Raw genomic sequence first — 15,285 nt, forward strand, 5'->3', positions numbered from 1 at the left:
CACAGGGCTTCTCTGCGCTGCCACACCTAAAAATCAGAACTAGAATTGCAAAAAGTTGCAAAAATCCACAAAGACAATGGGAAAAGTGATATCTTACCTGATGTCTCACCCTTAAAAAACTTATCACCAGGTGCAACGAAGCATGGAGGACAAACGTTCCTTGCAGACAGGTATCTTTACAAATGACAGAATATTTATTACCAATACCTTTAAAAAAAGATTACATCTGCTAGATCACTGATAAATATCATTTACACCGGGGAGAAAACTACAGAAGCTTTTTTTTTTTTGTTGTTCCATTTTTTTTGGTTTTGTGTTTTTTTTTTGTCGTTTTTATTTTTTTACATAGAAGTAACCATATCAAACTAAGAAAGGAACACAGCTTGAAATACTGACAATATTTCTCTGGTCAACACCCCTGACTTTTACACAAGTGGAATCCTGATTATGCGTTACTGAATAAATATATTTAGAAGGTCTAAAAGTTAACTGTATTATTTTGTAAGCAAAAAAGACAAGTTACAGGCAAATTCAAGCTATCAGGAAAAAATAATAATAAACCACTGCAGCGCATTTAAACTTGAAAATTTTATAGAAAATTCCATTGCCTTGTACTAGCATTATCCCATCTGAGTGAACTTACAAAATTACCCCGTAGTAACAAACAGTCCTTCTCTTAAGAAGAATGATTTTGCTGTGGATATCCTCTTTTTCCGGCGTGCCTCCGTGACGCCTCCAGGTCTCTCCGAAGAGCTCCTGCAGAACCGCGGCCACCCTGCAGGCCGGGGGGAGCCCCGTGCGGCCAGGTCCCGGCCGGGGGTCTGAACGTTTTCTGTGGTGGACTTGGGAAGAATGATGAGTTATGGGAAAGCACACGTGGGGAGTGAGCGCCGGTGAGCCTGGTGTCAGAGCCGCTGTACCCTGACGTCCTCGGTGCGACAGGCAGAGCAGCGACGTGGGCTGAGCAGGGCTTGCGCCGGGGGCCCTCGGTTCCTGGCTCCTTCTGCCTGCCCCTTGGTGTCAGCAGAGGCAGAGGTGATGTCTCTGCACTACCTTAGTCCCTACCCAATTTAATGCTAATCATGATAAAGCCAAAGCTATTTCAAGACGGTAAAAATTGAACCTTACTGCATGATGCCAGAATATCAGCTACATGTCCTGTAGTCCGCAAATAACCAGAAGCTGTGTGGTTTTTCAAGATTATAGTGTTCTTTCTGAGCCTTTGGAGTTTGTCTCGCTTAGTCCTCCGAATAAAATGTAAAATCACGTGTGTTAGAAGCACTTGATTTAACACAAGAATCATGGTAACTGCCCTTAAATGCAGCTGCATTGTGAACCCGATCTGAAGCAGTTCTGCCTTGCGTAGCCTTGTAAAACTGTACAGGAAAGTTGCAGCCAATTTACTAAGAACAACTTTGAACTCTCGGTCATAAAGGAAAAAATTCAAACAATATTTTCATGATAATGTTGTCCATAGCATTTTATAGCAGAGGAAAAATTAATATCTACATCATATGTTAACTTTAAAAAATTCTATAAAACACTAAATATATAATAAAAAATATGCATATAAGGACATATGTAAACTGCTTTGGTAACATCATATTACAGATGTTTTCAGTGCATTGCAGAGTTTCCAAGGAAACTTCAGACAAAGCTATATTTGCTTTGAGGAAGTACTGTATAATGCCATTCCTAAAGAAGCATAAACATTTTTCCAGTAGTAAGATGTACTCAAACCACAATATTACTTAGTACTGGGTGTCTTCGAAACAACTAGCTAAATGTTGCTTATATTATAAACAAGAAGTCCTTTATGTAATTTTTGTCATAAACTGGATCGAGCTGTGAGCGAGATCATTATCGTGCTGATGGCTGACAGTGTACAAGCGTTGGAGGTTGAAGAACCGGATCCTCTCGCATACGCATCTGAGCAAAGGAGAGAGGGGGCAGATGAGCCACCAGCGCCGAGAGCAGCCCTTACACATCCACCCTCTCCCCACTGGGTTGCTCTGTGCCCTCCGCTGGTGATGGCAGCAAAGGGTCCGACCCCTGCCCGGAGGCCTGCACCTCTCCAGCTGAACGCCTGCTTTTCATTCAATTCCCACCAATCTGGCGCTGAGGCTACTCTCACATTATATTGCTTCATGGCCTCTTATTCTTTAATTTCTTCTTTACATTTATTTTTCCAGCTATACTATATTCAAGCTGTTCTTTATGGCACCAGCCTGGCCCAATCCACAGCCTGAAGGAGCTACATGGATACTCCTGTGTGGAGCCAAATAGGAACTGGCATCTTCCTTCACTCTCCTGTGCCTGCCCATGAAATCCTTCTGTATGGTTTATATGGCTACAGCACACAGCCTGGTGGAGATAATTCTGATCTCGCCCAGAGTTTTTTACATTGCTGTAATTTTAATGCCATATTCCTGCATTGCAGAGGCTTCTGATTTAATGCAGCTTATAAACTGCGGTGTTATTAATGGAAGATGGGACACGGAGATTTTGCAAAAGCAATGTTGAGTAATAAAATACTCTCTTTTCTGTTTGTTCTTCTACACAACCTCATTTCCCTAAATAAATATTTATGCATCCAACACACAATGGAATATTGCTATACAGTAGCCTTATAAATTTAAAAGCCTCTGAACACCGCATTTTATATTTTGTTATAGTGAATTGCAGTGAAACAATATATTCAGTATATACGAGCATGGAAGTAGGAGAGCAGAAAGTGTCTAGAAATCTTAAACACGAATATAACCACTTGTGCTGGTGTTTCTCATGGCTTAATCTTTGCTCGGGATGAAACCAGGAATTTGGGCTCGAATGTCGGCTGATGCTGCATTTTAGCTCCCTGAGAGGCCAGTGCTCAAGCCAATGCCTACCCTGGCTCAGCCCCGCTGGCAGTTGCAGCTGCTCCCTAGGGTGATGCAGAGCTAAATTAAAACCTTTTAAAACTGCTACTAATGAAGAGCTGCCCCATCACGGAGCAGAGGGGCTGGGGCTCTGGCTGACGTACCCCGCTCCCCGGCCTTACTTGAGATCTTTGGGATTCGGATTTGCTCGCTGCTGCTGCCGTCGCCCCCGTCGCTGAAGGGCTTTATCTCTATGATGTAGTCCTCGTCAAAGGGCAGGGAGAGCTCCACCGAGGTCTTGTTGGTTTCGATCACAGAGGCGCTGCTCTGCCTGTTCCACCTGTACAGAACCTGCAGCAAGCAGGAGAGAGACGAGGAGGCAGAAACAGCAGAAAGGTTCATTGCTGTAGGAACATCCAGATTTACTGCTGCTCTTCTCGTGTCTCGAGAGCCTCTGGTCATACCCATCAATGCCCAGACACACGGTCTGGTCACAGAGGTGCCATTCTGACCCCCACAGTCCCTCCTGGCTTCCCAGAATAAATTGCTTTTTTGATTCACCTTCTAAGATCTGGAAGTGGTATTAATTAACATCATAAATTGTGACACAATATAGAAGTTTTCCAGGAAAAAAAAAATAAAAAGATGAGCAACGTTTTGCTCATCTTTTTTTGGGAGCCAGGAAGGAATAAGACTGTGTTATTCTAACAATAAGTTTAAAAGGTTTTTTAGAAACCTGCTAGAAGGATTTTGCTTTTTCAAGGCTGACGAGAATCTCTCTCACCTGTTTCAAGTGACTTCTTAATTTGCATTTCAAACCTAAAAAAACTAGTGAAGAGATGGTCCAAACTACTGAGACTCATCTGAGGTTTTTGACTGAAAACCCTGAGGAATTACTTATTTCTGATAATCCAATAGAGTGCACCAAAGATACTTAAAAGTGAGGGCAGAAATGACAGCTGGCACAGGCTCCCAAGGCTGATGCCGCCAGAATTTCAGATTGTGAACAAAACACGAAGCATGCCCAGGTTCTTTGTTGTTTCCAGCTCTGGTGGAAAACGTTTGCACAGTCCAACCCTCAAGGCAACGGCTGGCAATTGCTCACTGATGTCTTCTTTGGGCCAAATTAAACCCTTGTGTAAGGTGATAGAGCTGAATTCTTCCCAAGATTTCTCTCTGGCTAAATTAAAACCTATTAAAACTGCTACTAATGAGGATTCTCTTTCCTTTCTTTTGGCTTTTCTCTCTGAAGAAAATGGAGCTATTAAAAAAGCATTTTATTTATCTGCAATTAAGGAGCCAACTATAGCCTCTGGAAGGTTTCCACCCAAGGCAGGAGAGCAGTCCTGCAGGTGGGCTACGAGCCTCATGGGCTGAGCTGCAGAGGAGGCAGGGGCTGGGGAAGGGGAACCGCAGGTCCATGGGCTGATGCCTTCATGGGCACAGCCAGAGGGTCACTGTTTCTGGGGCAATGGTCCCTTTTCAACACATAACACCAGGCAAGTACCACGAAAAAACACCTAATCTAGCTTTATTATAAACCTTGAACTTGACATGGGATTCGTGGAAATGTCCTTTATATCCCAGTACAAGAATCTGGAGGCAGCTAAATCTAAATGAGGATTCATTGCAGGTCCCGAGGGAGGTCGTGCAGTGGCGTCGTGCTGACACAATACTCACTTTGTAGCCTCTCACTTCTGACTCGTTATCCAGTGCTTTTACTTGGTCCCAGTTCAGGATGATCTTGGAGTCTGACGAATTCCATATGATGTTCCCAGGGGGCTGACTTGGTGCTACAGCAAAATATAGGAAGGATTACATTACTAAGGGACAGCCTTTCCAGTTTAATCCCTCCCTGTACCAACCGCCCCAGCTGAGCATGCAGAGTCCTACTCCTCTGGCAAGTTAATGAGCTGTTTCACTGAACTGTGTCCTCAAGGTCACAGAAGGTGTGACACAACATACTCCTTTAAATGAAAAAAAGGATTTACTCAGTTGCTCAACATGCCTGAGACCAGAATAAAATTTCTCTTGAAGGATGAGATAAATATTTAATTTTCCTGCACAGCTATGATTTCAGTTTTGCATGCTCTGCTTACTTAACATGGGGAAGAACCTTACAAAAAAAAAAAAAAAAAAAAAAGGCTGGTAAGCCTTGTGCTCAAAGCAGCAGCAAAGAAACATCTCCCAGCTCCTTCAGACTCAAGAAAACCTGCAAACCAAAGGAGAAACCCTTCCAGGCAAGAGCACCGGGTGTTGTCAGGGGCACTCACGTGGCTTCTTTGTGGTGACGTTGACTGTGGCGCTGGAGGGCCCGGTGCCAGCAGTGTTGTAGGCCTTGACTGCCAAGTGATAGAGTGCGTTGCCTCGCAAGTTGGTGACTTTTGTGGATGTTTGGTTACCAACTGTCCTGATCTTTTTCGCGTTCTCTTCCTTTTCGTCATGTCTCCAACATCTGACCTGGAAAACAGAGCAGGTACTTCAACCCCCAGCCACGCATTGCTGCATTGCTCTCTTCCCAAGGGCTCAGCTGCTGGCTGGCCATGGAAGTACATTTTCCTGCCTGCCCCGGTATCACTAAGCCTTTCAGGGCCATAGCTTTTTTGTAGCCATTACTGGCAGTAAATTAAATACTGTGCCTAGTGTGAAGTTTATCTGAACGGTTAATGCGAGCCTAATTACTGCTGAATGGAGCAGGGCTGTAGACGCCATCCTGGAAGTGAAACCCCATTAGGACAATGCTCTGTCTCATCTCGGTAACTCTTGATGTTTTTTCTCTCTCAGGGGAGACCCCAGGGATTAGACATGCTAGCTTCTGTCCGTAAAGCTGGTACTGCTGACCATTGCTTTGCTCTGAGATGGAGAAAATGACACAATTTTTGCACTTCAGTTTCCCACTGAAGCATGCTGACTTCTGAGCAGCCTCTCCCTGCCACCAGCGCACACAGGCATCCCCCAGCAAGCTCTGATCTGCATTTTCAGCCAGATTAGACACAGATAGATGCACAGCCTTTTACCCTGGGAGAGAAGACTCTGTGTGCTGAGGAAACAACGGGAAGCCAGCACGCAGCAGGACCCGCCTGCCCTGCATCGCCACGGCACATTGCCGCGGCACGTCCCCGTGTCTGCTCTACGCCTGGTGCTGAAACGATACCACGGTTCGCTTCCATACCTCATACCCCTGTATTCTTCCTTTATGCTGATTCTCTCGAGGGGGAGCCCAAGAAATTTCAACATCTGAGGCAGAAAGACTTCTGGCGAAAACAGTGGTTGGAGCTCTGGTTGGCTCTGGGTAGACGAGTTAAAATAAAGTCAGTTTTCAATTTTATGTTCAATTAGTCACAAAATTCAAGGGATTTTCGTCACTGCATGCAAAAAGAGGCATGCTACAAAAACAAACTTTCCCATTTCAAATCCAAGTCCTGTCAGGCCTGTGCCAGACGGCGCTTCCCCTCCGCAGAAGAAATAATAAATGTCATTTCTAAACTCAACCCAGGATACCATGTACAGTAATTAGGACAAGAGGGAACATTTTCTAATCAGTGGACATTAATTCATACTAATTCTCAGCTGAATTCTTTCCAGATTACATATTACTTTTCCATTAATATCAAAAGATTTCATTACGATTAATGTTATTTTAATGACTATCAAAAGAATTAATCGTGGCGCGCCATTTATTATAAATCAGAGCAAGGATCGGAGTCAAAGGATGTGTCGTTGCGGATGCTAAACCCTTTCAGGCCCGGTCAGCACCTCACACGGCCAACATGAGGCAGGGGAAATAGAGGGGCGGTGGGGTGGGCTCCTTGCCCTACCTTCCTCTGCCGAGTACACGACCGTCACGGGGCTGAAGGACCCTTCCCCCTTGTTGTTGTACACCCCCACTTTCACTTCGTAGGGGGAGAAAGGCGGCAGGGTCTCGTTGCGAAAGACGTATCTGGAGGCGTCCGGGGAGGCCACGACAGTCTGCATCCAGCTGACAGTGCCGAAGGGGCGGAAGGCCACCACGTAGCCGAAGCCACCTCCGTTCTGCAGCTCCTCGGGCACCGTCTGGGGGCAGGCAAACAGCGGGAGAACTCAGCGATTCATGCATTTATTTCCATTCCCCTACTGCTTCTTGCTCCTTCTAAAATTACCATCCTCAGTAAGGATTTGGAATGGGAGGCAGCTGGAATTCTGCTTTGCATCTAACCCGAATTTATCCCATCCTGATCTTAGGCGCTTTGGTGACGTCTGTGCTAGAGGCCTTGCTGTTCTGTGTGCTCCCTGTGGTCAGAGCAGAAAACATCTCCAGAAGTCACTTTGTCTAGGACTTAATCCATTTCCACAGCTGCCTACCTCCCTTCCCTGACTAGACACGGAGTCTGGTGTGACAAAGTGAGTAATTTTAGGCCCTGCAGTGACTGTGTCTGAAGTTTGGTGGGGTGAACCCAGGACACAACTGCTTTCCCAAGGCATGTGCAGCTGCTCTGAGATTTGGAGTCACACGTGAAGTCCTAAAGAACATGTCCTGACTGAAGTCCCCCCACCGCTTGGGGCAGGTGGCCCCGCACAGCACCCACAGTACGTGGACACACTCACCCACTGTTATAGTGACCTGGGCCTGGTCAGCCGAAAAGTCACATCCCAATGTCACGATCTCTTAGAAATCACGACAACAGAGAGTGATTTGTCACAAACGTGAAGGAGAACAACTAGAAGGAACAACCTGTCACCTCTGGGTCACGTATATGCACACTGTCACTGCCTGCTCGCAGGCTCATAGTGCCCCAAAAGGCCTATCTGAACCCAAAGCTCCAATGGGTGAAAATAATCTGTAATTGCAGGCCACTGTCCCACAGAGGCCATGGTGCTTAAGCACGGTGCAGGGTTACTTTTGGTGACTGCTTCTAGCTCTGTTGTCTGTGGCTCAAAAAAATATCAGACTATTAGAAAAATGGTCTCTGGACATTTACAAGAGTAAACTGACTGTTCTATTGGAATACAAATTATATTTCGTGCAAATTATGAGTCAAAGTCACGGCTGATGTTCTTGTGTTTTTGAGACATATTGGAGTATCTGTAGGAGATACAGCGAAACTAATTAGTCCAATAGAGGAGGAAATTTAGCACATTGAGCTGTGTGGTAAGGAGAAAAACCCATTTATAGTTTTTTAATAACCTTAAAAATATCTCTGGTGATTCATTCTGCCAGCCTGGTCAGGAATAGTGCTAAGTGGAAGTGTTAGCATGTCTAGTGAAGTTCATTATTAGGAAAAATACGCCAGCTGCACTGCATCATAACATGAAAATATGAGCAGACAAATGACTAAAGTTCTAGCCCTGGCTGCCTTAAGGAATGTTAAACATTTTTCATCTCTGTATCTCCTCTTGCTGGCTTTCATTAGCAGCAACGAAAGCCAGCATGCAATGTGTCGTGCTAACTCTTAACTGTTTGCTGCCATGTACTGCAGCACAGGGATGAGGGCTGAAGCTTGAGAGCCAGCTGTGGTTCTCAGCTGGGCGAGAGCATGCCAAGCTTGATTTCTCGAGACTCTGTTTTACCCCTTGGGTGGTTTCTGCCTGTAGGCAGCCCGTGCAGGTTTTGCCATACACACTGTGCTGAAGCAGCAATGGGCACCTTGTAGTCCCCTGCTCAGTGTTTCTCTGCTGCTTCATTGCACCACAGCCTGGGATGGGGCATGGGCTTTAGCTCGATTTCAATAGCTGGACTGTTTCATCACACAGCTGCGACTTTCTACCTCAAACTATTTATAGGAGCTTCACTGGGCTCTGTGGAAAGACACTGGGGTGGAAGGGTGCCTCTAGATCACCACTGTATTAATTTTCCTCTTGGTTTGGACTCCACTTACCTCCCATGTAATGACTAGCTCAGACTTGCTCCCGCCGCCTCCACTGACATTAGCTGGGGTCACTTCAGGAACTGCAAAAAAAAAAAAAAAAAAAGATGCAGCATTGTAGATAGCACTGAAAATGCACGTGATGATTTTGAAACCAGAGAAGTGTGTTGAAATGAAACAACTACAGGACTCTGCTGGCCTTCCCCTGCTGGGTATCAGAAACATTAGCAAATGACTAATTTGCCATGGCAAACAGCACATTAAAATTATGTCAATAATAGTATACGAAAAGTATGTCAATTAACTTGTGTATTCAGTCTCTAATTGTTTAGTTTAAACATTTATCTTCAATAAAAAAAGGCTTTTACTTATTTTCATGTTTCACATTCTGTTCCATTACAAGCTAAAACGGAGCAGAGGAGGCACCTACCACAACTGAGACACGGATCCCTCAAACCACCACCCTGAGCCTAATTCTGGCTGTGACCCCTTTTTGCCAGACCAAAAGACAGGGGCAGCATCAAGGAGTATTACAGTTCTCAAGACTTGGCAGGCATCCTTAAATGATGATTAGCATTCATGCAATGAGATATAACTCAGCTGCCCGACACTACTTACGAGCTTCTTCAGTTCTTCTCTTCTCTGAAGGTCTGCTTGGCTCTCCAATCCCAATTAGGTTGGCAGCCACTACTCGAAATTCATACTCAACCCAAGGGTTCAGACCCACCACGGTCGCTGTGAATGTCCTACCATCGATGACCTCTGGAACTGGGAGACAGCCAAGGGTCAGGAGTGCAGTGAAAACCCACTTAAAGTATTAAAAACAGCTGAGAAAATGTCCTAGCAGATGCCCTTAGAAGTGAGGGTTTAACATAAATAGAAAGCAAATACAGACTGACAAACCCTTTTTATTTTTTTAACATTTTGTTAATTGCTAAAGCTAGCAAATCTACTAAAGCAAGAAAGGGACAGTTAAAACATTGTGCTTTTAGCACGGAAATTCCTTAAGAAGTTTCTCCTAAAAAGACACTTTTTGAAAACAAGGTGTCAAGACAACAGGTTTACATGGTTTTTATTTTTCTCTTTTTAAACTACATTGTTCTCTCTCCTTAACGGTTACTGGAACGAAATTAACCTCTGGTGGAATGAGCAATTACATCATGGAATTTTCCCCTCTATCAGGGAAATAATTCTACTTAAAGATAGGCCAGATGACATGGCCTGTCCCCGAGGGATGTCTTTATAGACCACAATTACTGCTGTATATCTCCAGCGCGGCAACAAAAGATAGGAATTCATTCTGTTTTCCCTTAAACATTCATGAGAAAAATGGATGAGTAATCGCACTGACTGGACCCTAAATCTTTGGGTTGCCTAACTTGAAACTCGTTGAAAAGAGCGCTGTTCTGTAGCCAGGGAAATGACTTTTGGGCAGAGCTGCTCCCCGGGGTATGCTCGGGGCTCGGTGCTTACCTGTGCTCACCGCCTGCCACCCCACCGAGAAGGGGGTCCTGGCCTGCACCACGTACATCGTGATGGGGCTGTGGTTGTCTGCTCCAGGTCTCCAGGACAGCTGAGCGGTGGTGTCGGTGATTTCGTCGATGGTCACAGCTTCTGGTGGGCCCGGGGGACCTGACAGAGAAGTCACAGGGGGAGAGCACTTGAAGCCAGGCAGTGGTTGGGGGAACAGCACCCAGGCCTTCCCTCCTGACCCAGAGAGAGGTGGCTCGGTGTGGAGCTGCAGCTTGGCTGTGCTGGGAGGCTGGTGAACAACAAAAAACCTGCCTGTAATGGGCATTGTGCCTGAGTATGGGCAGTGTTTTCCACTGCTGGGTAACAGGTAAAGCACTGCAGGACACCTCCACCAGCGGTACGATCTCTCCTGCATCACACGGCCATTCCTATCGGCAGGGGTACCGAGGTGACATCTCCCCCCAGGAGCACCACTTCACAGCCAGCTTTCATCTTGTGGTTCATTCCTCCATCCTTGGACTAAAATTGTTCTCAAATGATACTAAGACCTAGATATATTTAAATATCTGAAATACCCCAAAACCTTCCACTATCTCATCTTTAAAATTAAAGTTTCAGCAGGTCTAGCCACATTTAATTTCTAAGACATTAAAATTCTAAATCATATTGCTAGGCTGTGGGGAGTGCAATCACGCAAGGCAGCCTCGCTCAGCTGTTAGTTCCTTCAATCCTTCCCCCCAAGTTCCACAAGAGGAGTGAAACCTCATTGCATCCTTCACAAATTACTCCTCCTGCCTGGCAGATGCTGACATGACCCATTTTCACTTCATGTCTTGGAGCAGTGATGGTTACTCCCAACATTTCCTTATACGCTTCTTAACAGGGTGCAGGGAAATACTGTCAGATTAATTCAGAGACATTCATACAGATGCTATCCCAAAGTCAAGAAAAGGAAAAGAATCTTTGGCATCCTCATGTAATTATCAGAACATACAAGAGGGAACTGGTAGCTGCACACTGACGCAAGAAGGTGAGATAACAGGTTGGGGACTGGGGTGGTCTGTCACCAAGGGTACAAATCCCCTAAACATACAGGACTGCCAAAGACATGCAAGGGGGTAACAGCCTTTCCCTGGGAAATGCTGCGTAACATTATCTTGACATAACTCTAGTGACTGTATTTTTAACAAAATTTAAATTTATCATGGATGCTCTATTTATGCAGCAGCTATTCGCCTCCCCCATCCAGTCTCACAGCCCAGCAACACCTCCCAGTTTGCACACTGTTGGTGGCATGATGCAGCAAAACTCCAGGTGCAGCCATCCCTACTGATGCTTTGGGAGAGGGACAGGACCGGTATTCGTGCTGTCACCAGCGGCCACTTTCTTGTGAGAATTTAATGTTCCTCCTGTTTGTTTACAGAGCCAACGCTAAGGAAATTACCTAACTGAGGTTCTCACAGCAGGCTGTTTTGAAATGTTTGTACAAAAAAGCAAAACAAAACAAAAACCCCGACAGATCTGAAATAATGCTGCAGCAAAAATACAAGAACTGGTATAATGGAGAGCCTGGGCACTCTCGTGCTTCTTACGGGGCCATCGGTCACCGTTGCCCACCACCACGCATGGTCTGACCCTGCTATGCAGTGCAGCCATAAACGTGATGTTAGCGGATGAAAAGAACCATTCAGAGAGACCAAAGCAAAACGACCATGTTCCCTACCTATTTCTGCTGCACGATTCACCAAATAAATGAGCTCAGTTGGTGCAAGTTTTGCATTCTGGACATGAACGTGTACTCATGTGTTTATCTGCTGCGTCTGCTGTACGAGGATGCATATATGAAAGCAGCTTTATACATGCTGCTTGAGAATGTACCGTGAACCACAGCTTGTAGTTAGAGCTTATTTCTTAGATTAATTACAAGATGCTGGGATCCTAATGAATGTGTCTGAGCACAGAAATTGTCTTACTAGCAGCAGAAGATAGGAAAAAAAGAGAAAATTTCCAACAACAACAACAACAGTAACAAAATTCAAATACCTCTTACAATCAGGTCTGCAGCAGCCGATAGCTTGTCCACACTTGTTTGCACCATGCAGACGTACTTCCCAGCATGCTTCAGCTGGATGCTTCTGATCATCAAATCACCAGCTGAATCCTGCTGATAAAGTAGGGAAAAGTGGTTACAATTACTTTTTAATGAGTGCTAAACATCATTATCACATGAAGGACACTGTGACTAATGGATTTATTTTATACTGGCTGATGAAAACATTCGTAATGCAAGCCGTGGACTATTAAAATTATGCGAGTTCGCCTTGAAGATCAGAGCGGGAGCGTTTCTAAAATTACGGCTTCTGCAAGGGGCAAGGGAGCCAGGTTTGGGTCCGTTAAGCAGTTTCCCCATTAAAACAATGTGACAGAGCTTATGTGGGGCAGGCTTGCCTCAATTCCTCCTTCACCTCTCTGGATAAGCAATTTATAGCCTCTTCACTGTTCACATGTCTAAGTCAGGTCTACATCCATTTCACAAGTGCAAACCAGCCCAAATTATGAGGCATCTGCAAGAGTTTCATGGCCTTGTATTACGGCCAGCATTTTGATTGCCTGGCGTTTTTGTACTAAAGATCATGAGAACAGCACTCTCCAAGGAAATCTCACATTACCTAACAGCAGTAATTTGTTTTCCGAACACCAAATGCATGTCTGATTAACTGTTGAATAGAACTAATTACGTTTCTGTATGTATAGGAGGCTCAAAACTCTTTCTAAATTTTTCTCTAGACGCAAAACATTCAATACATTAGAAGTCTCAGGGTAATCTTGTGATCGTGGCTTTCTGACTAAAGAATATTAATAAAGTTTGTAATTTTGGCTTTGTAGCTCAGTCACTGGGAAGAGCTGTCAGTGCTGATGTGCACCCTAGGCATAAATCTTTAAGTGCATCTTTTAATGATTTTTTTTGGTATAAAAGCAAGGCTTGTAAATTGTATTTCCTTTTCCTTTTAGCATCAAATTTCACTCTTGACAAGTGTAAACATAGACTGCCTGTCTGCCCGAAACCCAGTGCAGCACGTGACTTTGTCAAACCTCCCTTAGAGTAGCATGCAAAACTCCCTTCTGTCCTCTACTGCTGAAAAATTATTATACTTCTTTCCATCTTTTTCTTGCAATGTTCACTCAATAAAAGTGGAAAAAAATCATTTGTAAGGATGATGGGAAAAGCAATTTTTAATTGCAATTCAGTTAGAAATTAAACTCCCACAAGGCCAGTACAGCATTGAGCAGGGTAAATCAGATGAAATCTGAGCTGTGAAGGAAAACATGAGAATTACAAAAAAAGTAAACTTTTCACTTATTTTCTACACATAGTCTGTGAATCGTCTGGTCCTGTTTTATCAAAAATTATTTGGAAATTATTTTTATTCAAAAGAATAGCATAAAAAGCTGGAGGAAGGTCTGACAGACAGACATGCTTCATCCTTATGTGAAACCCCTTTCCAAGAGATGGCTTCCTCGGGTATCTTGCATAGCAGTGACCCTTTCCAATTCCCCAAATTTAGTCTGCAACAATTTCAGGGAACCTCAGACTGCCCACATTAGCCAAGGGGCCATGTCAGCGCTGCTGTAGATTGTCCCCTGGGGTATACTCCTCTCTGGGGACCGGGGCAGGGCACTGGCCAGCCAGCACACTTGCCTTGTGAAGACTTTCTGGTCCTAAACCAGAAAGGCAGAAAATAGCAGACCTAGCAGGAAAAGCGGACCTTCTCCTCTCCTAAGGAAGGAAAGCAATGCCTATCTGTACTACAGCTTCTTCCCATACCTACCACTTGATCACGTTCTTGAATGACGGAGATGGCTACAGCTGTAATTAATGGAGGGTCTAAAGATCACCTCACACCTGACTCTTCTCCTAGTTATCAGATTTCCATTAACATCACCTTCAAAACCTTTAAACAAATATTTCATTGGACATTGCAAAAGTCTGCGCTGTCAGTTGGTGCAGACTGGGTTTCCTATAAACAAACAAGGAACCTGAAGATACCAAAATGACATCACCAGGAAACTTGCGCAGATAACGCCGAGGAGAAAGATCATTTCCAAAGGTCAAAGACGGTTCTAACTCTATGCAGATCATTTTGTGTGGAGGAAAAATACTTTTTGCAAGCATGTGGTCACAAGAGAAGGACACAGACATATAAATATGCCAAATAAATATGAATTTTTCCCAATTTCTGTATAAATACAAAAAGTTCTATAGTGTTTGTTTGTTTGTTTGTTTTTATAGATGCAGCAAAACTAGTATGAACTTCTGTGTGGGGAAGTGAGAAGGCAGTTTTTTCAGTTTTTTTGCAATAAGAAAATGCATTGCAGGTCTTCTGACATACAGCTCACCACAATGGTAACACATCATTCATGCCAGCAGATATTTAAGGCATGTCATTAAGCAATTATAACAATTCTACATAAACTATCACAAAGTAGTGTACTGTCAACATTTATTTTCTCAGTCTACGAGCTATAAGATGTCTCCTAGTGTTAACTTAATTCTATGTTATGTTCAGCTATAACTATGACTGTCAATAGAGAAGAGGAACACTTTGGGGGTATCGCTTTAGTATTAATACTTACCCCTCCAACTCTTTCAAAGTGGTCCCCATCTTTTTCAAAGTCTATCAGGTGTCCATTGAATGACCAGGTAAACATGATATCTAGCGAGTGATCGTGAGATACCTGACAAGGCAGGACAATACTTTCTCCAACGGTGACGTCCATGCTGAAAGGTGACACCATAACCCTTGTTGGATCTACAAATGAAGGCAATAGAGAAAAAAAAAATTAGTCCTGTCTTCCTGAGAAAGGGAGGCCCATGTGGAGCTGAAAATGATCCTACATGATCTATCACAATAGTAGCTCTTGAACTTTTTCAAAAAAATGAACTATCACATCTTTGAATTTATCCCGATACCTTTCTCTTTTTGTTGGATAGAAACATTATCAAGAAGTCTTCCAGAATCCTCTTCTAGCTGCAGTCCAGATGAACAAGGAGAAAAGAAAAAGATGGAAAAGAATGCAACAGATTCCTCATTCACAGCTGGAGTTCACGT

General features: G+C 44.1%; 1 protein-coding gene across 3 annotated transcripts in view; it reads right to left on the bottom strand.

Moving 5' to 3' along the window:
- Nucleotides 1–173: 173 nt before the first annotated feature.
- The window catches only part of LOC311441873 (contactin-4), a 297,643-nt gene continuing 282,531 nt past the window's right edge, over nucleotides 174–15,285 (bottom strand). For 2 of the 3 annotated variants that reach the window (XM_084530447.1, XM_084530448.1), the window contains exons 14-24: nucleotides 14,810–14,985; nucleotides 12,218–12,338; nucleotides 10,175–10,333; nucleotides 9,320–9,469; nucleotides 8,714–8,784; nucleotides 6,677–6,911; nucleotides 6,031–6,146; nucleotides 5,132–5,318; nucleotides 4,539–4,651; nucleotides 3,041–3,209; nucleotides 174–1,929 (exon numbers count right to left, since the gene is read on the bottom strand). In XM_084530447.1, the coding sequence (XP_084386573.1) occupies nucleotides 1,829–1,929; nucleotides 3,041–3,209; nucleotides 4,539–4,651; nucleotides 5,132–5,318; nucleotides 6,031–6,146; nucleotides 6,677–6,911; nucleotides 8,714–8,784; nucleotides 9,320–9,469; nucleotides 10,175–10,333; nucleotides 12,218–12,338; nucleotides 14,810–14,985 (1,598 nt within the window). In that variant the 3' untranslated portion in view covers nucleotides 174–1,828. The remainder of the gene's footprint in view (nucleotides 1,930–3,040; nucleotides 3,210–4,538; nucleotides 4,652–5,131; nucleotides 5,319–6,030; nucleotides 6,147–6,676; nucleotides 6,912–8,713; nucleotides 8,785–9,319; nucleotides 9,470–10,174; nucleotides 10,334–12,217; nucleotides 12,339–14,809; nucleotides 14,986–15,285) is intronic. The other variant, XM_084530449.1, reaches the window with a different exon arrangement.

Source organism: Aythya ferina (genome assembly GCF_964211825.1).
Source record: "Aythya ferina genome assembly, chromosome: 10".
NCBI classification, from domain to species: domain Eukaryota; kingdom Metazoa; phylum Chordata; class Aves; order Anseriformes; family Anatidae; genus Aythya; species Aythya ferina.